The sequence below is a fragment of the Spermophilus citellus genome, assembly GCF_964194105.1.
Source record: "Spermophilus citellus genome assembly, chromosome: 16".
NCBI classification, from domain to species: Eukaryota; Metazoa; Chordata; class Mammalia; order Rodentia; family Sciuridae; genus Spermophilus; species Spermophilus citellus.
Window position 1 is genome coordinate 70,111,166 of NC_138196.1, and position 26,383 is coordinate 70,137,548.

Sequence of the window (26,383 nt, forward strand, 5' to 3'; positions counted from 1 at the left end):
ATTTTGCTTGGGTCAAGTCCTTGGGCAAGAAAACTAGATTTAATATGCAACTATCTGTAATCCCTCCAACATTTTATGAGTTGAGGAAATGACATTTCAACAGTAAAAAGAGCAACATCAGTACCTGGAGTGAAAAAGAATTGTGAGCAGGACAAAGAAAAACAAAACCAGTAGCACTCAACTATATCACCCTCAAATGCAAATCCTCCTCCTCCTAAATGTCTTTCTTTTTTTTTTCTTCCAAATGCTCATTCTTAGGTTTGCTTCCACAGTCACCTCATTTTTATCCTCCTCCATGAAGCTTTTCCAAGCTATCATGGTCCACAATGATCTTTTCTTTCTTGGAACTCCTATAGCCCTTATAGTGAATGTCACATATTTAATATTCAATTTTTCTCAAATTTCACATGCATTCATTCTATTATCCTTGTAGAATAACCACTCTTTGAACATAGGGGTCATAAAAGATACTTATTTATGTCCTCTGCCATACTCAGGACAATTCTTGCCTTACTCAAACACAACTTCTGAAATGGCTTTCAAGTTAGTGAGGTCTCAGAGAGGAGACTGCACGGACAACAGTGAGAACTGGGTAATATACTGTAAAACCAATAAGGAATTCTGAATTCCATCTGAATTCCTCTTCTTTAAAAGAGGAAAATGACAAAGGTAAGTGATAGTTTCTGGTAATGTTCCAGCTCTAACTTGGGTTAGAGAGTGAATTTGAAGATGGACTTTTTAATATTATACAAGAGCTTTTATATATTATATGCATATTCTCATTTTTATTAAGAAAGATTCTTGAGAAAAAACAAAATAAAACTTGATTAAAAAAAGTCTATTTTTTTGAACTCTTACAAGTTGCAATAACTTTAAATGGGTGTGGGAAAATGGAGAGAAAGATTTCCTAAAGCTCAATATGTTCATAGCAGAAGACTTCTCAGGAGCAACAAGATCATGCTTTTAAAAATACAGTTAGCATGTGTAAAAATTAATTTAGATAACTTTGGGGTAACAGGCCTAAGCCTTGAGAGAATTGTGCTTAAAATGGACATTCTTACTACCGTCCTCAAATCTATGAATTGATTTATTCATTCATTCATTTATTGAACAATGATTCATTGAGAACTTGCTTTGTGTGAAGGGAATTTCCTAGAAGCTGACAATGCAGTGGAAAAACTAGAATGGCCCCATCTTTTATTCAGTCATATTTTAGTTGGTAAAACAATTAAGCAGATGAATGTTTTTTAAAAAAAATCCATGAACAAAGCTAAAGGAACACATTTAGTGGAACAAAGCAAGTTTCTCTGAGGAAGTAATAACTAGGGAAAAATCCAAAGGAGAAGTAGGAGTAAGTCAACAAAGAAAAGGGGAGAAGGGATAGCCTGCTTCAGCTAAAAGATGTGATACCTACAAACACAGAGGTGAAGGAGACTCCCTACATGAAGGATTAGCAGATGGGGGAGGAGCTGCAGCCAATCACAGAGCGCCTATCAACCATAATTAGGAGTTTGGACTTTCTTCTAAAGACCAGGAGAAAGTTTCTGCAGACTTTTAAGCCAAAGAATGACAATCTCAGTTTTGCATTTTGCAAGGCCACTCAGGTTGCTGCTGGAAAACAAATTGGCTGGGGCAAGTCTGAAGTCAGAAGGGAGAAAACCAGAGCCAGTCAGAAAACTATGGCTGTGTCTCAGGGAAAAGGGGCAGTGGCTGTGAGAATAGAATGGGATTCATGGACTTTTAGAAAAATATTTTGAAAGTAAATTAAGCAGGACTTGATGGTAAATCATATACAAATCTGCTCTCAGGTTTCTGATTTTTAGAAAACTAGGCAGGTTATAGTATCATTTACTACTGAGAGAACATTCTGCTTGAGAAGCTGATTTAAAAGGGAAAGATAAGTTCAACTTGGGGCATGAGAGGTTGAAGTACAAAACAAATATCCAGAAAGAGATATTTGGTAGTTGGCAGTCGCATATAAGGAACTAGAGATCCAAAGAGACAGCTCAACATTGGAAGAAGACCAAGGAGTCTTGAGTACCGAGGCAGTGGGGGTGAAGATCCCTCATGCAAATTCCATAACTGAGAAGATGAGAGCAGAACCCTGCAGAGTGGCAGCACTTAATGGCCCAAGGAGAGGAAAGGAGCCAAGAGAGGGCAGGAGCAAAATGACAGAGAAGGCATATGCAAACCTAGGAGGTAAATAAGGAAAGAGAGAGTTTAGGAAGTAGAGAGGTGAACTTGGGAATTTTTCTGTTTTGTTTTGTTTTTGCTTTTGCTTTTAGTTTAGAAGAAACTTGAGCTCAAAAAGAGAGAAGTCAAAGATACAGAAAACTGAAAGGATTCATTATTTAAGTTCACCCAAAGAAGGTAGGGGAGAGTGAGACCAAAGGGGACGCCTTGGCCATGGCAAGGAAAATAGGTATGTCTTTCCTTGCATTAGAAGTAAAAGAAGAAAGAGTGGTTATAGACCATGTAGATCAACGGACTTAAGAAGTTTCCTTTTGATGTCCTTGTAAGGTCAACTGCTCAGCTGAAGGACATCGGTTACTAGGTCAGACATCCAGTGATATCTGAATTTCAGATACAAAACCAAGAACTTTTCACGAGGAAATAATGATACTAAAAAAGGATTCATTGTTTCTCTGAACTTTCCATTTAACTGGTATCCTGCATATTTTTGTTAAGCTCAGCAATGGTAAACATAATAAAATACAGAAGCATGGTTAAAACTCCTTCAAGGTTCATAACTATGGGTTGGAGGCCATAGATTTCAGGAAATATAATATACCTCTGCAATACATCCTTCAAATGCCGCCACAGCCCCAGAAGAGTGACAGACACCAGTCAGGGAGCAGCACCATGAGACAGCTGTTTCCTATTTAGCAGTAAGTGTTATGTATGCATGCTCAGATAAACTTGAAATTTAAAAACTAAGAAAAATATGCATTATAAATAAAACTTAAAATAAATATAATTCCAATGAGTAGTTTTGTTCTCAATATTTATTCAGAGAGAAAAAAAATCACACCCCTCTTTACCTTAACCTTTCAAGCAATTATTAGTCACTGGGAAAAAAATCAGTTCACAGACTCCCATCATCTGGGTCACCTTCCCATCTGCTCACTGAAGACCCCTGAAATATCAGCACATGTTGTCATCTATCACTTCCTTGGACATCTGGGGCAGGCTTTCTTCTTTCTGAGTTCCTTGTTGTGAAAAAGGTTCTTTCAGCCTCTATATATTTTCTACCTGTTAGTCCTCGATTTTTATTCACTCAATATTAGATATTGTTCAATTTTTGTTCCTTATTCTGTTATTTCTCCCTAATATTTTTTTTCTATACAGAAATGAGACTAACATGCTGTTGTCAAAGTTCATTCTCAGGGTCAAAGATAAGCTGTTCAGTCTTCAATATTCAGATGAGAAGTTCTGCCCTCAGTGACCTATGGGAAGTGTTTATTCTCAGAGCCGGGAGACTTTTCAGAAAGTTTACAAGTTTATGCTCTTCCTCACACTCTTGCCTTTATTTTGCTTAGTCTTATAGGAATGACTAGCACTCTTTCTTCTGCTTATTTTAGTAACAGCTGAGTATGTAGAAAAATTCAGGTTCAAGCTTTGCTGACAACCTGCCAAAGGCAAGTCACCTGGGAGATTACTCACCATAAGAGTCAGAAAATCTAATATGCAACTCTTGGAGTGGTTAAACACGGGAAAGGGAATGCCCCCTTTCTAACTTATGTGACCATAAAATGAGAAAAATTAGATGTTCATCGCCAATGAATGCATTCCCAGCACAATACAATATTTCAGAATTTCTCTCTTGAAATGCATAACTTTATTCATTGCAATCTTCAGTAAAATTTCAGATACACAACATTTATAACACCACATTTTAATGTTATAAATGTTTAGTATTCTTTCACATGGTCTATTAGCATTTATCTGAGTAGTTTTTATTTTGCATGAGCAAGAACAATGAAGATATACACAAACATGAGACCCATGAATAAATTGAAATGATTGTAGAGATGGTATTTTGTATCTTTTGTTTATATATTTTAAAGGCATGCCTTGTTCTCAGTGAAATCTTTTTCCCCTAATTATTCCAATTTGAGAGATAATCTTTCCAGGAATGAAATAACACTGTCATCAATAATACTGATTATCTTGACTGGTAAATTATTTTACATGACCAAAATCAAGTGGATTGATTGATTACTTTCTAATTTGGCAAAACAGATCACTCTGATTTTTGTAAATACCATGTACTCCACAAGCCAGTTATTTACATTGTGCTTTTAGAAAGGAACAAAGGAAAAAAATAGACATTTCCTTGCTTACAAAACCATTTGAAATATATTTGAAATAGCAATCTGGAATTTTCCAATCTCAGAAATTTCATAAAAAAATTATGATGCTCTTTTAGACACATGGTAAGTTTTACATTATAAGACTATTTATTCTGGGCATCATTTATCTTTGGTAATTTCTAAACTTGGTAAATACCCAGTCATACCAAAATGCAAACTACTTAATAAGGGAAAAATTAATTAAATAGAGTTTATCTACTTTTTAGAACATTATGTATTGAGGATTATAGTTATTTTCAATGGTATGCTTCCTTTAATGAGTTTATTTCTGTTTGGAAATAGGAATTTTTCCTCTCTCTTTTAAAAAAAACACAAAACAAACAAAAATTAAAAATGCCTTCTTCTTCTCTTGTTTATCTCATGTTCATTTTTAAAATTGTTATGTGCATTAAATTCAGATTCCCTATATATTCATGCAAACAGAAAATGAATACTGTGTCTATAAACTGATGAGTGTTGGGTATAGTGCTTATTGCTACCAGATCATGGCTCATATCTGAGAATTTATTTATAGCTTGAACATTTCTCGATTTCTAATTACCATATTTAGGTTTTTATCTTCCTCAAAACCGTTGCAGAAATTTATACATTCATTTTAATTCTACTGCAATCATCCTGAGACACAGGTAAATCTAAATACTGGTATCTAATTTGGTTCAGAAATCAAAATACCTCTGCAACAGTGTTGGCGAGTTGTCCTTTGTTCATATATCAAACACAGCACAGCATTCTCCTTTCCAGCCCTGTCAGATGCAAGGAGGACTCTAGGAGTCCATTAGGTCCCTTTCATTCGCTTCGGGTAGGCACAGAACTGAAGATGCTCTCATGCAGAGGTTCCTGTGTTTGGAGATAGATTTTGCTTAAGACATTGTACAGAGAACTTCCTTATTCTTGGAGATGGATTTTTTCCAGTGCTTTGGATTGAATCCAGGTCCTCACGCATGCTAAACATACACACTACCCCTAATCTCTACCCCAGCCCCTTGGAGATGGCTCTTCTTTCCCTGTTGCCCAACAGGTGATAACTAAAGCCTCTCCATGTGCTGCCCAATTTTCACTGCCTTGTTCTTACTCAACTTTTCTGGACCTCCACAAATTCTGTTGTCTTTATTTTGGAAACTCTTTGATCTAAGCTAGATCAACAACCTCTAAGGGTGTCACCCAATTAAAATGTTTGCACACTCTGAGATAGTGAAAGTGAAGAAAATAAAAGAGGAATGAAGAAAAAAGAAAAAACAAATTAAATATAAGCCCTATACACTGTCAAAATGTCCCATGCAGCCTGTCTCCTAACACCATCCCAAAGCTGCAAGATTCCACCAGTTAGAGCTAGAAAGGTCCTGAAGAGATCATTTTACCCAGAGGTTCCCCATCTGAGCTATACATTAGACTCACCTGGGAATTTTTTTTTTAATTTTTTTTTCCAGATCCTTCTGGACTTGAGGTCTCAGCATGTGTGCATTTTTGAGAACATCCTAGATAATGTTAATGAGCAGCCAGGGCTGAGAACACTGCTTTTTAATACAATTCTAGATGGACAAATTTATGCCAGAAGCTGTATGGTGTGTGTCTATGTGTGTGTGTGTGGTATGTGTGGGGTGTGTGTGTATGTGTGGTGTGTGTGTTTGTAGTATGTGTATAGTGTGTGTATGTAGTATGTGTATATGGTGTGTGTGTGTGGTGTGTGCGTGGTGTGTGTGTGGTGCGTGTGGTGTGTGTGTGTGGTGTGTGTGTATTGTGTGTGTGTAGTGTGTGTGGTGTGGGTGTGTGTGTGGTGTGTGTGTAGTGTGTTGTGTGTGTGGAGTGTGTGTGGTGTGTGTGTGTGGTGTGTATGTAGTGTGTGTGTTGTGTGTAGTGTGTGGTGTGCGTGTGTGTAGTGTGTGGTGTGTGTGTGTGTGGTGTGTATGTAGTGTGTGTGTAGTGTGTGGTGTGTGTGTGGTGTGTGTATGGTATGTGTGATGTGTGTGTGGTGTGTGTAGTGTGTGGTGTGTGTGTGGTGTGTGTGTGTGTGGTGTGTGTAGTGTGCGTGTGTGTAGTGTGTGTGGTGTGGGTGTATGTATAGTGTGTGTGGTGTGTGTGTAGTGTGTGTGTGGTGTGTGTGTAGTGTGTGGTGTGTGGTATGTGTGTGTGTGGTGGGTGTGTTTGTGGTGTCTGTGTGTAGTGTGTGCATGTGTGTGTAGTGTTTGTGTTTGTGATGTGTGTGATGTGTGTGTGTAGTGTATGTGTAGTGTGTGTGGTGTGTGTGTGGTGTGTGTGTGTGGTGTATGTGTGAAGTGTGTGTGTTTGTGTATGTAGTGTATGTGTGGTGTGTGTGTGTGTAGTGTGTGTGTGTGTGTGTGTGTGGTGTGTATGTGTGTGTGTGAGATCATAGGGCAGGAAGTCCACTTGGCAGCACTTGTATAGTCTGGACACATCAGAATGGAGTCTGGGGGTGAGCAACTAGTGCATACCATTTCCTCTCATCTCCTGAAGAGCCAGCTAAAACTTAGGACAGTGGTTCTCAAAGTGGACAACTTTATTGGTAGAAAGAAAATAGTTACTTTTAAAAGATTTCACCCTGGATTAAACCTCAACTTTCTCATCAAATTGGTATAGAGAAGTACAATTCACTTTCAAATGAAACAATGGGGGGAAGAAAGGCCTTAATCAAAGGATAGTACCTGTATGTGTAGCATCACCTAGGAATTTGTGGAACATGCAGGTTATTGGGCCCCAAACTACTGAATCAGAAACTCTGGGGGTTGACTCCAACCATCTATCTTTGAACTAGTCTCTATGTTAGTCTCATGCATGTTAAAGTTTGGGAACCAATGAAATGTTGAGTACAGATAAGAAACCAGGTGTTATGGTCTGGATATGAGGTCACCCCAAAGTCTCCTGTGCTAATGCAGAAATAGTCAGAGGTAAAACGATTGAACTGTGGGAGCTGGAACCTGATCAGCTCATCCTAGTTTGGATGGATGGACTGGGTGGTACCTGGTGGCAGGTGGAGAGAGCTACAGGAGGTGGGTCACTGGGGCATTCCCTGGAAGGGTGCATCTTCCTTGTGGTCCCTTCCCTCATTTTGTTTCTCTACTTCCCAGCTGCCACGATGGGAGCAGCTGCCCTCTGCCCTGTCCTTCCCCCATGATGTGCTGCCTCACCTGGGCCCAGAGCAATAGAGCCTGGCATCGCGAAATGGTACCTCTCATACCACGAGCCACTTTGCCGCCTCTAAGTTGTTCTTGTCCCGTGTTTTGGTCACAGTGATGTACACTGACTAATATACCAGGCAATTGTTATCATATGTTCCTTCTGTGATGGGATAACTATAGAGTGCGTTAGAGTAAGGAAAAGGAAATTACCCCAAGCCTATGCATGGGAGACAGCAAAACACAAAGCAAAAGAGAGGAAATGACATATGTTTGCATTTCCTAATTATGTATTCCCTTTTTAAAAAAATTTTTTGACAAAAAATATGTGTGTATATGCATGTGTATTTACATATGCATGGTATATCAGAAGGATAAGATAGGAAAGTGAGAAAAATCAGAGCACATAAATATAAGGGTACAAAAATGCACACGTGGATCTATCCTACAAGTTTAATTTCCATATGCACAGTGGCCAACAAAGAGAAACAGGAATCAGGAAAGTAAACAAAGTATTTAGAAGAGACACAGTTTTTCCTAGTAATGATAAAAATTTCTTTCATTGAAACTTACAATGAGAACATTTTAAATAGGGAAATGTTCGTATCCACTGTCAGCCTGCACTTTTTCTTGATGTTTAAATAGCTCCAGATTGATCCTTCCTTGTGCTATCAATTTTCCAAGATGATATAAAAACTTGTGCTTTTTTTTTTTCTGTGTGTCTGTGTGTGCGTGCGTGCACACACCAGGATTGAATTCAGGGGCACTTAATCACTGAGCCATATCCCCAGCCCTTTTGTATTTTATTTAGAGACAGGATCTCACTGAGTTGCGTAAGGCCTCAGTAAGTTGCTGATTCTGGTTTTGAACTTGTGATTCTCCTGCCTCAGTTTCCGGAGCTGCTTGGATTACAGGCATGCATCACAGTGCCCAGCCAACTTGTGCATTCTTGCAAGGATGTGTTATGAGCAACTCAGTGGACAGTCATTAGTATTGAGGAAGTTCAACAAACACACATATACATATCTGAGCACTTGAAAATGCTAATGATACAGTTGAAGTTACCCCTTCCATCTAGCAAATATCAGAGTAAGTTGGTTTCATCTTCCGGTAAACTGCAGCAGAATCTGATAGGCTTAAAATGAAATGTCTGAATATGTACACTTGCACAATATATGAAGTATACGATAAATGATATCAAGTAATTTCACACACTTAAAGTTCAGATAATACAAGATACTCCTGATATTGTCATATGTGTGGGGTAGGGAAGCAGCCTCCTCATAATACTCCTTTGTCCCTACAATAAAAAAACTATTTTGAAATTTTAACAAGAAACTCTTGCTCACAGAGTTAACATCTGTAAATTTATGTCTACTAAAATGTCAATAACAGTATCCTTTGGTTTCCAATTACCATGTTTTAAAGATTGTCCCTGAAGCTAGACAGGAAGAGAATAGGATAGCAATTCAACAATTACTGATGATAAATTATTGCAAATCAGGCACAGTGGTGCACATTTGTAACCCTAGCCACTTGGGAGGCTGGGGCAGAAGATTCAGAACTTTGAGGCCAGCCTCAGCATCCTTCAACTTTGTGAGATCCTGTCTCAAAATTTAAAAAAAAAAAATGCATTTCTCCAAATTGCTCATATATATATAAATCTATCAAATTTATTCATGAATTTTTTAACTTACTGGAGAATGAGATAAAAAGAAATGAAAAGCAATTTAACATTTTTAAATCTTTGTTTATTTAATATTATATTGATGAGTATGCTAGTTTCTTATTGTGAAAAAGCTAAAAGTAGAGAAAACTACTATTTTAGTTTGAACTTAATTATCTAGTTAGATAATCACTATCTTGATTTTCCTGTGTTTCTTTTAAGACTTTTCAATGAATTTAATTTTTAATTAAGTGTATACTATGTTTTCAGTTATTTCTTTCAAAGACAAAATAGAAATTCATATACTTAGTTTTATATATATACTAGTTGTAGACAAACACAATTCCTTTATTTTATTTACTTTTTTTTTTTTTTTTAATGTGGTGCTGAGGATTGAACTCAGTGCCTCACTCACGATAGGCAAGTGATCTATCACTGAGCCACAACCCCAGTTCATACTTAGCTTTTGAAGAACAGAGACTATCAGGAAAAAAAAAAAAAGTGCTTTATCTAAGTAGAAGTTCTGTTTTATCTGAATAAATAAATTTTTGTGATTTTACACTCTTATTTGAAAGAAAAATAATAGGGATAATCAAGTGGTATTGGTATCATTTTCTGGCTTCCTTACACACTATAAAATGTGGCTTAAAAAGAAAAAGTAAGGAACCACATGGTTAGTTATATATTTTTAATTCTAGTGGGGCAAATATCTTTCAACTATTATTATTCATTGAATTATCTCAAATCCAACAGGAAGGCTCTCTCAGAAAGTTTTCAGCTCCTTCCTTCTGTCCCCATACAGTGTCACAGAATGCAGACTCTCGCATTGTAGTTTTCAAGTGGTAACCGCAGTGACAGTCAATGCTCAGAGGCCCTGTGCATAGATTAATCCTGAGCAGCCTTTCCAAGGAGCTTTAATTAAAACCTTAAAGTCAGCTTGACTCCATTCTCCCAAGGCTTGCCACCTCCTCCTCCCAAAGCAAGGCCTCAGCTCTGACAACTTTACTTTTACAACATCTCCAGTCTCTCTGCTTTCCCACAGTTAGGGATATTTCCTCACATTCCCATTGATTTTGATGCTTTCAATATTCTCTTCTTTTTTTTTTTTCTTACCTATCTGAGCTAACATTACCAAATTAATCTAATAATCCTCCTTTTTTTGTAACTTGAGAATGACATTATTTAGTTTTTTATTGTGGTAAAAGCATGTCACATGAGACTTTCCTTTTTAATATATTTTCAGTTTACTGTACAGTGTTTATGGCGAACAGTGTTGTACAGCAGGTCTCTAGAATTGAATCATCTGCATAACTGAAAATTATGCCCATTGAATAGCAAATTCCCATCTCACCTACAGCCCAGCCCCTGGCAGCTGCCATTCCACTCTCTGTTTCTGTGTTTGACTCATTTATATACCTCATGTAAATGGAATCATTTTCTGTGACTGATTTATTTCACTTGATACAATTTCCTCAAGTTTCACCTAATGGACATCCAATCCTGCCACAAATGATTGGATCCCCTTCTTTTATAGAGCTGAATGATATTTTTTGTATGTATATTGCCAATATTCTTTATTCATAAAGACATTTGATTCCATATCTTGATTATTGCGAATAATGTTGCCATGAATGTGGGAATTCAAATATCTATTTGGTCAGGATTTCACTTCTTTTAGAAAATTTCTCAGAAGTAGAGTTGTTGAATCAGATAGGATTTCTATTTTTAACTTTTTTAGGAACTTCTTCAGTTTTGAACAATAACTGCACCATTTTACATTCCTAACAATGTACAAGAGCCCCAATTTTTCCATATTCTCAAGAATAATGGATCAATATTTGTGAGGTAATATCTAATTGTGGCTATGATTTGTGTTTCCTGATAATTAGTGATTTGGACACCTTCTCACACACCTTTTGATCATTTGTATGTCTTCTTTGGAGAAATATCTATTTAAGCCCATTTTCAAATGTAATCTTAATTTCTTACTCAGATTCCTTAATGGAATTCTTCAAGATTATAAATTACTATGGTTAAAGCTTGTGTGTGTGTGTGTGTGTGTGTTTAAGTGTTGATCTGGAGTAAAAGAAACAGCCTCTTTTATAATCTTACCTTATTTTTTTTTTTTTGGTATGCCATCCCAGTATAATCCTACCTAAAAATATTCATGTTCTTTTTGAATTGGCTTCAATCTTCTACCTGATTAGCTGATCAATTCTACTTCTAAGCATTCACTGAAAATATCTCTATACATGGAGTATTCTACCAACTCCATCTCCATCTGTCAAAATTTTACCCAGGCTTCAATTCTAGTTCATATACCACATGTTCCATTGGGCCTTGACCACCAATTTGTATATGATCTTTCTTTTACTTGCATATGATGACACTTGACATGGCTCATGTCCCAGTTTAACTTGTATTCTGACTAGCTGTGGAATTGTCCAATTATGAACTATAAATAGTATATAAGTTTTTAAAGTGCAAAGATTGGAACTTATGCATCTCTGTATTTATCATAGCTCCTTGTAAAATCTTACACATAATGCATATTCAACAAAGTATTTTTTAAGTATTTTTTAGTTGTAGTTGGACACAATACCTTTATTTATTTTATTTATTCATTTTTATGTAGTACTGAGAATCGAACCCAGTGCCTTGCACGTGCCAGGTGAGCGCTCTACCGCTGAGCCACAACCTCAGCTTCAACAAAGTATTTGATGAGAGAATGAATGAATGGATGGATGGATGGATGGATGGACAGATGGATAGATGGGTGAAGACTGAGTATAATTCACTCAAAGTGTCTATAACTGCTTTAAAACATCAATACTTTCCAAGTCACTTACCTCTGTCAAATAATTCATATGCAGAGGAGTATTTCTCAGTCAAAGCATTCTTTGTTATCTGTAAATAAAGTGCTTGCTTTGTCAATTATCCATGGCAATGTGAGAATTCCTTTGATGTAATGCTCAGCCAGGTAAGATTAATGAATGGAAAAAATTGGAAGGAAGTCATGGTTGAGGGTGAGCTTATAAGAATTTTAACACTTAGCAATAAGAAATAAAGAACTATCACAAAATCAGTTTGAATTAAGACTTTGTCACATCCAAAAAAGAAAAACACTGAAAAGTTATAACTGGATTTTTCTGATAGCTCTGTTGTTACGTATGTACAAAAACTTCATTCTGTATCTGACCACATCTATTTCTTTGGTTATAGCTACACAATAAATCCAAATGAATTTGTATCATCTGTCCTTTTGCTTTCCCTTTTCACCTCAATGAATGCAGGAAATAAAAATTTATCCTAATACTGTTGGGAATACCTGCTTAGAAATATCTCTAGTTCAATATTTTCAGTCTTACAAACAAACCCCAAAAGATCTCAAAGCTGATATAAAAGGAATGTGTATGATGTGTGAAAATGTAGAGAAAATCATAACATTGGCATATTCATTCAAAATCATTATCAATTTACTTGCCTATTTGTCACCAAAATCATAAAATAGGATCTGGAAAGGCCATTGGAGAAAACCATTTTCTTTACCTAGAAATAGATTGTGCTTTGAGCTCACCAACGAAGTATGGATAGAGTGGGAAAGTGGTGCTTAACTGAAGAGGGATTATCCTAAAAGGCACAACCCAGCTTTGAATCTCTCCCTGGTTTGGAAGATTTAGACAGTTGAAGCTAATTCTAAAGTCAAGAATATCTAGCAGGGTGCAGCAGCACATGCCTGTAATCCCAGCTACCTAAGACAGGAAGATTGCAAGTTCAAGGCCAGCCTCAGCAATTTAGTTAGACACTGTCTCAAAATAAAAAATAAAAAGGACTTGGGATGTGGCCCAGTGATAAGGCACTCCTGGATTCAATTCCTGGCACATACATATGTGTATGCATGTATATATTCTATTACTAGGTACACTCAGGACTGGAGCTACACATGTCAACATGATGGAGGTTGGGGGAAATCTAATGTGCTCTGCAAGCCCATGAAGACTTCTAAGAAAGTCCTCAAGGAGAGTCTAACCCACTGTGAGAGTGAGCCACTAGGCTAGATGAGAAAAAACAAATCTTGGTGATAATTCTCAAGTCCAATCAGGATTTAAACTCCCAGTTTAAATGTCATCAAACTGTCTCCAGAGGTAATGAGGGACCCAAGAGGAGAAATACCAATGGAATCTTTCCAAACCATTGCAGAACTCAATGCCTATGAATTAAAATGAGACGTGGCCTCCTCTGCTTCCATTACTGGCAAGCAAGAGGATCATTATCTTCACTGTTTTTCATTAGTGTGATATCGGGTGGGAGGAAACTGTAGCTGTTGAGTTGAGACTTTGAATTGGCTCCAGGAACGGAGTTAGGAGCCAGAAACAATGCTGTGTCATTGTCTTTGCTGTTGATCATTCCCTTTCGCTCTGTGCAGATGGTCTGAGGTTTTGACCAAGACAGTGGTGACAAATTAGGGCATGAAATTACACTCAGGAAGTCATGCTATGTAGCTGCTTTTCTTAGTTGAAAATAATTCCTTTGAGAAAACAAAACACTTTTTAAAAATCACTTATGTATAAGCAACTGTCACTCATCTGTAGATGTTTGAAAACACTGTAGATCTAGAGTGATCAACCTCATGGTTATAAAAACTGTATCAGCTGTTGATAAAATTATTTTTATTATTATGTCATAAATGGTTTTTTTAATTCAAGTTTTCAAGGTATTTTAAAGAGTGGTAACTTAAAACATGTGTCTTCTGATAAGGAAACAGAATTCTGGCTTATAAGGACTTTGGGGTTTTATTCCAGAAATATATGCTGGCTCCAAGTCAATAAGAGGAGCTGGAAACAGCTATTAGTAAGAATGATATTAAATACTGTCCATCTTCTCCTCTGTTTATTAAGTATGAGTTACTTCTTTCTACTTCAAATCACTTTGCTTGACTTCCTCTGCTGCTCAAAGAGGGTATAAAATTGTCACACCTCAATTTGGTTCCTCAAATGAAAATTAAAGAGTGCATGGTATATGAAAGGATTATATATTTCTCACTTTCACTATAAGTGAACCTTCCCAAAACACAAACAAAACACAAGTAATTGGGAACCACTTCTGAGAACTGTTAAATCATCTCAGCAGGACAGCTGTTGGATGTATGTTCCATACTTGCCTAGCTAAATTCTTAATGCACAGCACTCCCAACCCATTTATGGTCTGGAGACTCATCATCTTTCCCTGACTTTTTGATGCTTATCAGCTAAATTTTAATATTGAAAACACTGTGGGACAAAAGCATTGTCATGTGGATGGCAATATGAATATAGGGTCTAAAGTACATGGAAAGATCAAAGATAAAGGCAGACTATCCTGACATGGGGGAATACTACTGGATTGGGATCTTTAAGAAGAAAAGCTATCTTGGAAATGGTGAGGCACAGAAAGTAAGTGTCCCACTGGGGAAACACTGACTTTGGATTTGGAGAGCTGGCTTAAGTTTCTTGCTATTGAAAAGGTTTTGAAGGGAGGTGTCTTAAAGTCACAAGGTCACAAGTCTAAGATCAATATTTGAAGTTGCGAATCTAGACTGCCTTACCATGGTAGTATAGAGAGGAAAAACCAAAGGGTCAAGTGCAAAATTCTAAGGATAAGCAGAGGAGAAATGCTCCTGAAGAATTAAAAAGGGGGAAAAAATCAGTCCTTGGGAAACAGAAAATAATAGATGTCAACCTTGGAAAAGAGGTGAAGCAGTTCACCTTTGCCCTGGTTCATTTTAGAGTACATCTGTCCAAACCACCCTATCTGTGCGGGAATATATTCAATGGTGGGAAATTCACCATTTTGGGAGAACTCATTCCAACTTTGGCAAATGCTGGGTGTCTCCATCTCTTCCTATTTCATGGAAGTGTGTTTCCTTTAACTTCTCCTCACTGGGTCTCGTTGTGAGACAGACAAGACAGTTGCTCTTTCACACAATAGACTTTGACATATTTGAAGACAGCTGTTATGTAATTTCCCTTTCCCTGCTTTTTATTCCTCTGAGAGGTTAAGTATGGAAATTAGCATTTATTTTTGTTTGTTCCAAAATTACTCATATATTAAAAGACAGCCCCTTTGCCTATAATTTTGAAGTGCAGCAGAAGAGTCTCTGCCATGAATTTAGACACTGAGTACTATATTATTCCTCTATCATCTCTTACTGTCCCAGAATTCTAACATGTTGGTGGTCACTCTTCCACTTGCTCTGATCATTTCATTTTGTTTGCCACAATGATGGAAGTTTCACATAAGCCAAAAAGGTGGAAGTTTCCAGAAGGAGGGGTTAGTCGAAAAAGCAAAAGACATTCATAAAAAATTTAAAACTAGCAAAGGTACTTAGACTTGACTATAGGGAGCGTGTGGGTATCTTAATAGAAAAGTAATCCGAATATAATACCTAGCATCACTTATAATACCTAGCATCACTTTCTGTTGGTTTTATTTATATATTGGTAATAAGACCTCATTTTGGAATAGTGATTAAATTTGGCAATATTTTCTCACATATATTATTTGAGCCTGGTAATAGCCACATAAGATTTTATAGATGAGACTACCAATTCTAAAATCTTATCTGAGGCCTCTCATAATAGAGAAGAGTGAAACTGAATTCAATATCAAATTTACCCTACACAGACACAAAAACCCCTTTCTGCCTAGCTTTCTTGCAGACACGACTGTGACATGACTGACCTGTGGACTCAAATGTGTCTGAAGCTAACCCACCTGTGTGCTGTCAGAATTCATGACCTTGGCCTTACGAGAATGAGTTTTAACCAACTAACCAGCTGCTGAAATCATTCCGTCCCAGGGTACTAAAAGCAGTGCCATTTGCAAACCAAATTAGGAGTGGTAGTAGTAATCCCATGATCCCGTAACAAGTCATAATATAATTAGCAAGCCAAAGTCAGTTAAAATTGTATGTGCGTCAAATAAATAAGTAAAATAAAATAAATATTTGATTGCCTACCATGGGCCAGGTGCTGTACACTTTCATCTCATTTAATCTTCATGACCCCCTAAAAGGTATTTTTAACCTTACTTTACAAATGAGTAAACTGAGATTTTTTTTTTTTTTTCAGTTTACTGGAACAAAGAGTAAGAAGGTGTGCCAGGACTTGATCTAGATTTGAATCTCAAATACCAAATAATTCCATATACTATTTCCCCATTGTCATGGGAAAGCAGTGCAACCAAAAGAATAGGAACTCACCTTTTCCCAAAACATGTTAACCAAGATAAGATTTCACTTGCCTCCCACTGCCTACATGCTGTATTTGCTGATGTTCCAGAATCCTTACTTCTGTGTCCTGCCTATTTCTGACCTGGTGATCTCAGAACAGTTAGAATGCGTCCCAAGCTGCAGGGCGGCTCTCTGACTGCTGTTCGCTGCCAAGTCCCTGTACAATGTTAGCAGCATTTACTGTAAATCCGCGCTGTCTAATCTCACCAGGGACCTCAAGGTTGCTCCACAATTCTTACATTCACGCTTCGTTAATTTCCCATCACATTCTCCAAGTGGTTTTTTCTAATTATTTACAGCCTCTCTAAGACCTTAACCCTGTGCCTTCCTCCCATGTGTTTATCATACCTGCCTCTAAAAAGAGTAGACCACCCACTGCTGCAATTTCTTCTGTTTCCACCACTTTCTCATCTTTACCTTCCATTTTCCCTCTACCTCTTGCCCTCAGGAACAGGTGTCAGTGTTCCTTTTCTACTTGCCTAAACACTTTCCCCTACAAGACTTTCTTTCCCTATACTTTCTTCCAACCACCTTTGTCAACAAGGGGGCATTCTCTTGCCCAATGATTTTTTTTTAAATGTCCAACTCTCTGTGGCACCTTCAATTCCATTTATGAACAAGTTCACATTTTCCATGCTAATAATAAAATGAAAAGAAAACTAAAAATAAAACTTTCCCTAGCCTGCTATCCTTTCACTGCTGTGTAATACTGAGAGACAGAGACATTCTAACTCTTCACTCATTGACCTTGAAAGTTTAATTTCTCACCACTGCTTAATACTTTTCAACATGGCTTCTGTCTGAAAAATTTCTAAGATCTTTTTGGTTTAGTAAAGTGAGTGCTAAGAATGCATGCCACAATCTGAAGCATGATGGTTAGGTCTGAATGATTAACATCCAAATTAAGCCAATACAGACATAGCAGTACCCACAATTACTGTTAAAGATTATTTAGTTGGAGATGGTTATAGAGAAAAATGTAGATAGGGAAGTGAGGGGATAGCCTTAGGAAGAAAGGCCAAAAAAAGAAGGGGTAAATCTAGCATGGCTCTGAGAATCCATCAGTTGGGAAGCCTGTGGTCACGATGCTGCTTGAAGATGACAAGGATGATGGCATTTGGAAGTCAAGTATGTTCTAGAAGTGCTTTGCTACTGCAGCTAATCATGGAAGACAAGTGAGCCCTCCATGTCTCCACACTTTCCAGAGTCACTTGTTGACCTTCCTCAAGGTCACCATGTTGGTCCAGATTCTTATTTCTCAGATAATTGCAATAGTATCACAAACAAGGTCCCTAAGAAGGACTGAGGTTGTGGCACTGTGGCGCAATGGTAGTGTGGTAGCTTAGTATGTGTGAGGCACTGGGTTCGATCCTCAGTACCACATAAAAATAAATAAATAAAATAAGGGTATTGTGTCCATCTACAACTAGAACATATTTTTTAAAAAGAACTAAAAATATATGATCAATCAAATGAATGAAATAATTTTTAAATTCCCAAGTTTTTTTTAACCATGATGGGCCTCATAAAGACAATTTTTCAAGTAATGAATTATTTTTAAAACTTTTACAGAAAAATATATTATTCTATCAGGTCCAAGAGCCTTCAGAAGGGAGTGAATGGTGAAAAATAAAGACCATTTTAACATAAATAAGACCAAAACAAAAGAAATTACTTTTCTTAAACTCAAACATTAAGGCAATTACACACTTTGACCATGCCAAAAAGAAAACAAAAACAAACAAACAAAAAACTAACATTTAATGTGTTACATAACATTTTGTGGTGTTCTGTTCATGAAAAGCTAAAAATTATGTGGAAGTACCAGTGCATTGAAGTCTTAAATATGAAAATCTCAACATATGCTGATTAGATTGTAAGTAGACAGTCAATATACTAATATGCCAATAAAATCTATGAATTCAGCTTCTTCCTCCCACTGGGTATCAGGCACCAACATGGATCACCAATGAGTTTACAGAATTACTGAATTTCCAAGCCTCAATTTCCCATCAAGTAAAAATGCATCAAAATTATGAATATTTTACAATGTAATTTTATTATAGCATTAACAACATTTTCTTTATGCAATTATTCTGTTGGGAAAAACATGTTTATATTTTCATTACTGTGTTTTCATTTATAATTCAGCAATTGTGATTTCTGTCGCGTATACCGATTTAAGAATTGTTTAATTCTTTCTTTAATGGTCTTATCATATTATTTTTTATTTTTAAAAGATACTTGAAGTTGATATTTAGCTCTTCAATTCATTTGAAACAATCTAAATATAGCTTAGAAAAGACTCTTGGGTCTCACTTGAGTTGGATAATTTAGAAAAAGTTCAAAATGCTAAAAACGTGCTAAAATAAAGTATGTGAAATGGAAATGAAAATGAAGCAAACTTTTAATTTTTCCTATGGGAAATAATTTTAATTTTATGAGAAAATAATACTGCTGGTGGTGCTTCAGGTAAGAGTCTTAGCAGAATTTTTTTAAAAGATCATTATAAGACATAGGAAGTTGTATTATAATCAGTAAGCTGATCAGGTCAGTTTGAACTTAGTAAATCAGCTAGGTCTTTGTTTAAAACTGCTTATGAATAAATTACTTTATTCATGTCAGTAAAAAGTCAGAACCTCAGAATCTTTTTGACAGATGTTGAGCAGTTGAGCATTTGATACAATCTTTTTATTTTATTTTAGTGATGAATTATCAGATGACTTTAAAGGCAAATTTCTCTTTTTCAAATGAGTAATTTTGCCCATGGAAGCAGTAGACTTTAAAGTCAGGTCAAGATAGCTTTCATTTAAAGTGTGAACATTTTATTATTTCCCTATATAATCTTTATTTCAGTTTTTGGTTGCTTGCAGAGGTTGGGGTGATTTATTTTGTAAATTTTTTTTCATTGTTGTCAGCAACATACACATATTGTCTCTAACTCAGAATCGCCATGTATACCTTAAAGAAGGAGTCTGCAGACATTTTCTGAAAAGGGCCAGATAGCAAATATTTTAATCTTTGCAACTAGATGATCTCTGCAGAAACTACTTAGCTCTGCTGTTATACTGCAAATATAACTCTAAACAATGTATAAACCAATAGGCGAGGCTGTGTTTCAATAAAACTTTATTTATAATCACATTCATTGGACAGAATTGGGCCAAGGTCTGATTGAAGTAGTAAGAGAAATAGGAGTTTCAAGATGAAAAAAGTCAGAAGGTCAAGGATCACGTTTTCTCCCATATGTAGAAGATAGAAAGGAAAAAGGAAAAGAAGGTGTGGGAGGGGATTTCATGAAAATCAAAGAGAGATAAATAGAATAGAAGAAGGGGGTGTGGAAGTAGATGAGGGACTGGTGAAGTGCTGAGGAGTGGTATTGGCCAAATTATATTGTTAAACTGTGTGCATGTATGAATATATAACAACAAATTCCATCATATGTACAATATAAAGCACCAATAAAAAATGGGGAGAAAAAATGGGTTCAAGGACCTATGAAATAATATCTCTTATTCTTCACAATTAATTAGATTTCAGTGACTCAAATAGTAAATATTACAATCAGATTAAATGCTGTAGAAGCTCTTATTTCCTTCATAGCTGCCTTGTCAGCCAACTACTGGGCACCTAGGCTGTGACACTGTGGTGGCATTAACTGTGATATAAGGCACAGAGGGCCCAGTTCCTGAAGCCTAGGTTTGGAAGAAGGAGCTATTTCAGGTTTTTTAAGGAATAGGCATTCGGATCATTTTGGGGGGCAAGAGTGGGTTCCAGGGATTGAACTCAGGGACACTTGAACACTGAGCCACATCCCCAGCCCCATTTTGTATTTTATTTAGAGACAGGGTCTCACTGAGTTGCTTAGTGCCTCACTTTTGCTGAGGCTGGCTTTGCACTTCCTGCCTCAGCCTCTGGAGCCACTGAGATTACAGGCATGCACCACCACATCAGCCATTTGACCTTGAGGTGTTTTATCCAGCATTGCTGCTCTCAGCTCTGTCTGGGAGGGAGAAAGGGGACATTGGCCTGACCTTCCCTCTGTCCTCATCCCATCATGCCCACCCCAAAACTGTAGAAGTCAGGTTTTCCTTGTGCTTACTTTATTTTTACTTAAGAAATTAAGACAAAATACTGGTGTCCTCTGTCCTACTTCTTTATTTTGAGGTCAAGGAACATTAGGTTTCAATTCCTGTATCTTACTGCACTGGCAATCTAAGCAGGTATTTCATTTTCTCTGGGGAGATAGTGTATTTTCAGAGTAGATTTTAAACCCACTCTTTAAAACATATGCTTCTGGAGAAAAAGGTGTAAACACCCATAAGGAAAGAGCAGTAGCAGCAATGGATACATTTTTCCATCCCACCACTGTGACTCAGCTTTTTTTTTTTTTTAAAAAGGAATTACGCAGATTTTTAATTTTTTTAAATGCTACATTCAACATTCATATCTCTAACAGATATAAAGCAATGTTTCTAATTAAATTTATTACCAACTTCTAACAGCTGGTTAAATCATGAGAGTTGCTGAAAGGCTGAGGTTTTAATTCACTACCTAGAGTTATGAAAGGCTTAACTCATTCAAATAAGAAAATAAATTATTTTTAAAAAGTATGAATATGAGAGTAATGGAGATTTCATTTTAATTTTCCCCTACCACATTGATTTTTATATGAGACACTACATCCAACATTGCTACTTTTTAACTCATCCCAGGGGAGGGGGGACATGGATTGCAAACTTCTCTATGTAAATCTGTGAAACTCTAAATCTTTAAAACTAGACTTTAGAGTAATTCAGAAACTATTTGAACTCAAAGTTCACTGGCCAAAGTAGTGATTAACATTTTCAAACAATAGAATTTCATGAACTTGAATTTTATGTAATTGGTCATTTTTATGGGTTTTTTGTACAATGATGACTATTGACAGTTTGGACAGTTAATTATGACTCAATAGGTATGCTTCTTCCTAGGAAAATATTTATAATATTTTTAGTCTGAAACTTCAGTAGTAACTTTATTTTTTGATTATGCATTAAAATTTTTCAGAAATTTCCCACACTATATTACTACATTATACACTATAGCCCTATAAAACCGCCATCAAAATAACACAATGAAATTCTAATGTTCCACGCCATCAGAAACCTAGCAACCAAGAAAAGCCCAGGACCAGATGGATACACAGCTGAGTTCTACAAGCCCTTTAAAGAAGAACTAACACCAATACTCCTCAAACTATTTCATGAAATAGAAAAAGAGGGAACACTTCCAAACATATTCTAGGAGGCCAATATCACCCTGATTCTAACATTCCTTAGAATATTTACATGTCATAACTTTTAGATATGAAAACCCAAAGAAAGTGACTTTTTAAAAGAAATGAAGCTGGATACAGAGCTTGTATGCTCTTAAAACTGGCTTCAGGCCAGGCATGGTGACGCAGGCCTATAATCCCAGCGGCTCAGGAGGATTGAGAGTTCAAAGCCAGCCTCAGCAATTTATTGAGGCTCTAAGCACCTTAGTGAGAACCTGTCTCTAAATAAAATATAGAAAAGACTGGGGATGTGGATCAGTGGTTAAGGGCCTGTAGGTTCAATCCCCAGTATCAAAGAATTATTAATTATTTTTTTTAAAAAACTGGCTTCAGTGTAGAAATCAAATGATAGTCTGTTTCTGCATTGCCAATATCTAATGCCGTATAACATGACTTAAGTTTGGCAATGACCATACAAGTGCAAACAAATTCATATTGATCAAAGACTCAGCTCTAGCATCCAGGTTGTAATTAAATGTCAGTGTACTCTAAATTTTAGGTTATAAGTTCTAATATAGCCTGGTGTAAGCAAGGGTAGAAATCCACTGGTGAGAATGTTCTCTGTGAGATTTCATACTGTCTGCTGTGTCCCTCCCCAGGATCTGTCACTGCGAAGGGGACGAAGAGAGCCCCCTCATCACACCCTGTCGTTGCACGGGGACCCTGCGCTTTGTCCACCAGTCCTGCCTCCACCAGTGGATCAAGAGCTCAGACACGCGCTGCTGCGAACTCTGCAAATATGACTTCATAATGGAGACCAAGCTCAAACCCCTCCGGAAGGTACAGTATCCATAGGAGCTGGTTTGGGGGAGAGAACTTGCAAGGCAGGCTTGTTTTTATAAGTTCATTTCCTTCCCAATAAGACTCGGCCAACATGCTAATATCCATGGAGGTGATGTATCCTGTAATGGGCTCAGTGTGCAAAATACAGCCAAGAGATGGCAAGTGATCTTTTCTTTCTTCTCTGTTTTATACATTAGGACCTCTGATTTATATATCACCCTTCATGATTAAAACAAAAAAACACATATGTAAAATACATATATAGAGAAAATCACACATATATATGTATGCTAAATATTTTTGTAATTCAATATAACTGAATTGTTAAAAAATTTTTGAGAATAGTTCTCAAGAAGTTAAATGATAGATTAAACAACATGAACCTATCTAATTTCCTGAAAGTCAAGTAGTAAATTATAGAAAAGTAGATCATAAAAAAGAGTGATTTCTTCTAGAAGGTATGGACTGATTTTTATGTTTATTTTTATTTATGTATTATTTGTGTTTTATATATAATGAGTACATAGAAAAAGTATTATTTTCCATATTGTACATCAAGCTATAAGAGAGATAAGTATATTTCTAATCTATGAAGTTTATCTTCAAATTCTGCATTTGTCATTTTTTTCCTAAAGAATGAAGGTAAGACTATGTTTCAAGTATAAGGTTAACATCTCACTTAAAGCTACCCAAGGACTACTTGTAAGGGACACAGACAAGGACAATGAACTTTATATAATTCACACTTGAGAGCTGGGCCCTGGATTTTATCATGTAACTTATTCTTCTTTTTGCCTAACTGCAACCTTACACATATGGATTCTTCAGTCTCCAAAGGGGAGTTTAGAGACTGCAATTTAAATAATGAATCAGCCCAGGCCTGCTTTTTCATTTAAATGAAATGCAAAGCTAAAGCGGATAGAAAGAACATTGCTTGGAAATAAACATGATGGGTTCCAGAATGAACAAAGATGAAAAGCAAACAAAAACATTCCAGTAGGTAACTGACTGGTGGCTGGCCATCATAATTCTTCATTTCTGTATATCATGAAGAGGGAGGATAACATTCCATACTTTTGTGGTACCGTTGTGTTTAAAAATTTGCAAATGCTTTATAGGTGTCAAAAATTATGCACAAAGTGCCTTTGGGACATACATTGTCATTTTTCTTAGCATAGGAGGTGACCCAAATGCCAAAAGGTGACACTGTTCCTCTGGGTCCCAGAGCAACAATGTAAGAAATAGAAATGGATGTTTATTCCTTTCCTTTTGCTTTATCCACTAATAGATGCTGTATACTGTCTGGAGTAGCTAATGACACATTGTGTGCTCCGTGATTCTCTGAATTTCTCTTCTCATCCCTCAGGAAAATGCAAGTTTTTTCATAGCATCTGTATATTTCAGTTTGAGGGCAACAGTCTAAAATAATAACATATTCAAACTGTCTCTTTTTTCTAGTATCTACCACTACACTTTTTTGGCATAATGAACTAAACGTGATGCCCTGAAGGAACTTGAAAAGTCTTTATTCTACCCTCAGTTTTTATAGAATCACCCTTTAAATACAACTCTGGGCCTTTCTATTTTGCACACTTTTAAATATTTCAGTACCAACAATTGACAACCATATCAGGAAATCTTTGTTTCCTGAACTCACCTGCTTATAAACCAAATAGACAGGAAGCAAATATACCCTCTTTTTAAATAGTCATGATAATGAATACGTTACTATAGCCTAATGAATTATCTGTTGATTATCTGTGATTAATGAATTACCTTAGTTTCCTTTATTTAAAAAAAAACTTTTTCTTTGATTGATCATAAGGGCAGTATTTCAACATCCTTTATTTTATATATATATTGTGTGTATATGAATAGGGAGTGTTAGAATCTCATCCAGAGGCGGTTTCCTGACAGCCCACAAAAACAGGTTTTGTTTGACCCACAGAGTTTAAAACTTGAATTCTGTTACCAAAATTTAAATGTGATTAGTTTGTAAAAAAAAAAAAAAAATGTCACACATCTGACTTTGTTTGAAAGTCCCAGGATTTGGCTTTACCAGGACCACATTCCCATTATGACCACAACCAGCAGGGCTAGTGTGGAAGCTGGTCCCTTTAGAACGCGATTTGCTTTCCAAGTTCTTCCCATTTTTCTATCTTCTCTCTCATACCTGAGACTTCTTGCCACCAACACTCCGCATGCTTCAATGGCCTGGTGTAGGGCCTCAATTTTCAACTCCCGCCTCAAACACGAGTTCTAGACATGAGGAACATGTGAGCATACTGTTCTTCCCCCCATGATTTATGGGCTTTAAAAGAAGACCAGAGAGGGAAAGTATTTCAAATTCTCATTTTTTCCTTTTAAAAATATAGAGCACTAAATTTACACTAAAGAGGCAGTATCTGGAATGACTTTTCAGATGGAGGGGTGACACAAATACACAGATCTGGGGATATTAAAACTATTCTAGATGGTTTATTTTGATGGCACTAGGATTCATCAACAATTTCCTTTTGGTAGTTTTTAAGTGGTCATAAAGAGTGCCAGGTACAGCATTTGTTTAGAATATATTTGAAGAACATCCAATTAGTTGCTCTCAACTCAGTAATTCCATTATAGTTTATAACGTTCTAAAGACCAAGCACATGAAACAATTAATTTAGCTAATGATTCTGAATTTCTGCCATTAGCCAACAGAGGCAGGAGATCCTGCTTAAATGAAATGAATTTGAAGATAGAAAGGTGGAAGTCTCCATAGTCTGACAAACCTTGGGGCTAATAGTCTCTGAAGATATCAGTAAACTCTTGCTTCATTAATTGATAGTTCTACACCAAAACCTACAGTTAGCAAATTCATCAAGGTATTTTAACATTTCCAGAAGAAAATCTTTAAAGTCAAAATAAAATCAAGGGCTTATTCAAGGAAAAGCAATTTTCATCATCTTTAAGTCAGTAGCTCAGCTACTTTTATGACACTCAATAAAAGTCCCATTAATTTGCTGAGTTACCCAGGGTCAGAAGTAATTCTCAGAGCCCAGAAAAGTCAAAAAGTCACAAGTAAAGAAAGCACAATGAAATTTAGAAAAATACACAATATTGATTAGGAAGCATAAACTAATCTCCTATTTTGAAGCAAAATAATTGCATGGGGTTCCCATGTCAGTCACTCCTATATGAGAGAAACCAGGCATCGATGTGAAGCCAGGCTTATGGGGACAGCAAATACTACTGACAACTTTACATCCTGCCCTAAAATATTTCTTTATATAATTTTTCCATATAGAAATTATTTGACAAATATATAATAAAAATACTCAAGTCCATGCATTCTTTTATTTTTTCATCAGTTAAATAATTCAATCCTCATTAAACCCCATGTGACATATCTTAAGCCCAATTTAGTGAGATTCCATATCAAAGTGAACGTCACACCCTGGAAGTTCCTAGGTGCTAACCCCACCACCACCACATTTCACATTGTGGTACCACCACTAACAGACTCTCTTTAAGCATCAAAACTTTAGTTTTTACTTGAGCCATTTCCAATGGAAATCTTTCTGAATCTTTTTTTTCTAAATTCTTCCTTCTTACACATGAATATTTTACCTAATAACTCAGTTTTCCTAACCTCTTCTAATAACTCAGGGACATCATTACATGCACATCAATTATTTTGCAGGCTGAAAATACTGACTTACATAGTTTGAAGCACATATTCAGCTTTATCTTCACTCTTCTTTCCTTATCCTGCTGCGTTTTGACAATTTTCCCATCTATCTGTGTTTTATTGTTTCTCTTCCCTCCCTGTTCTCAGAGCATCAGGGTCACTTCTCTCTTCTC

General features: G+C 36.4%; 1 protein-coding gene across 2 annotated transcripts in view; it reads left to right on the forward strand.

Annotated features, from left to right (window-relative positions):
* Positions 1 to 26,383, forward strand: part of MARCHF1 (membrane associated ring-CH-type finger 1) — a gene marked incomplete at its 5' end in the record, with an annotated part of 738,150 nt that overhangs the window by 659,260 nt on the left and 52,507 nt on the right. For both annotated transcript variants that reach the window (XM_081268945.1, XM_081268944.1), the window contains one exon: positions 22,357 to 22,537. In XM_081268945.1, the coding sequence (XP_081125071.1) occupies positions 22,357 to 22,537 (181 nt within the window). The remainder of the gene's footprint in view (positions 1 to 22,356; positions 22,538 to 26,383) is intronic.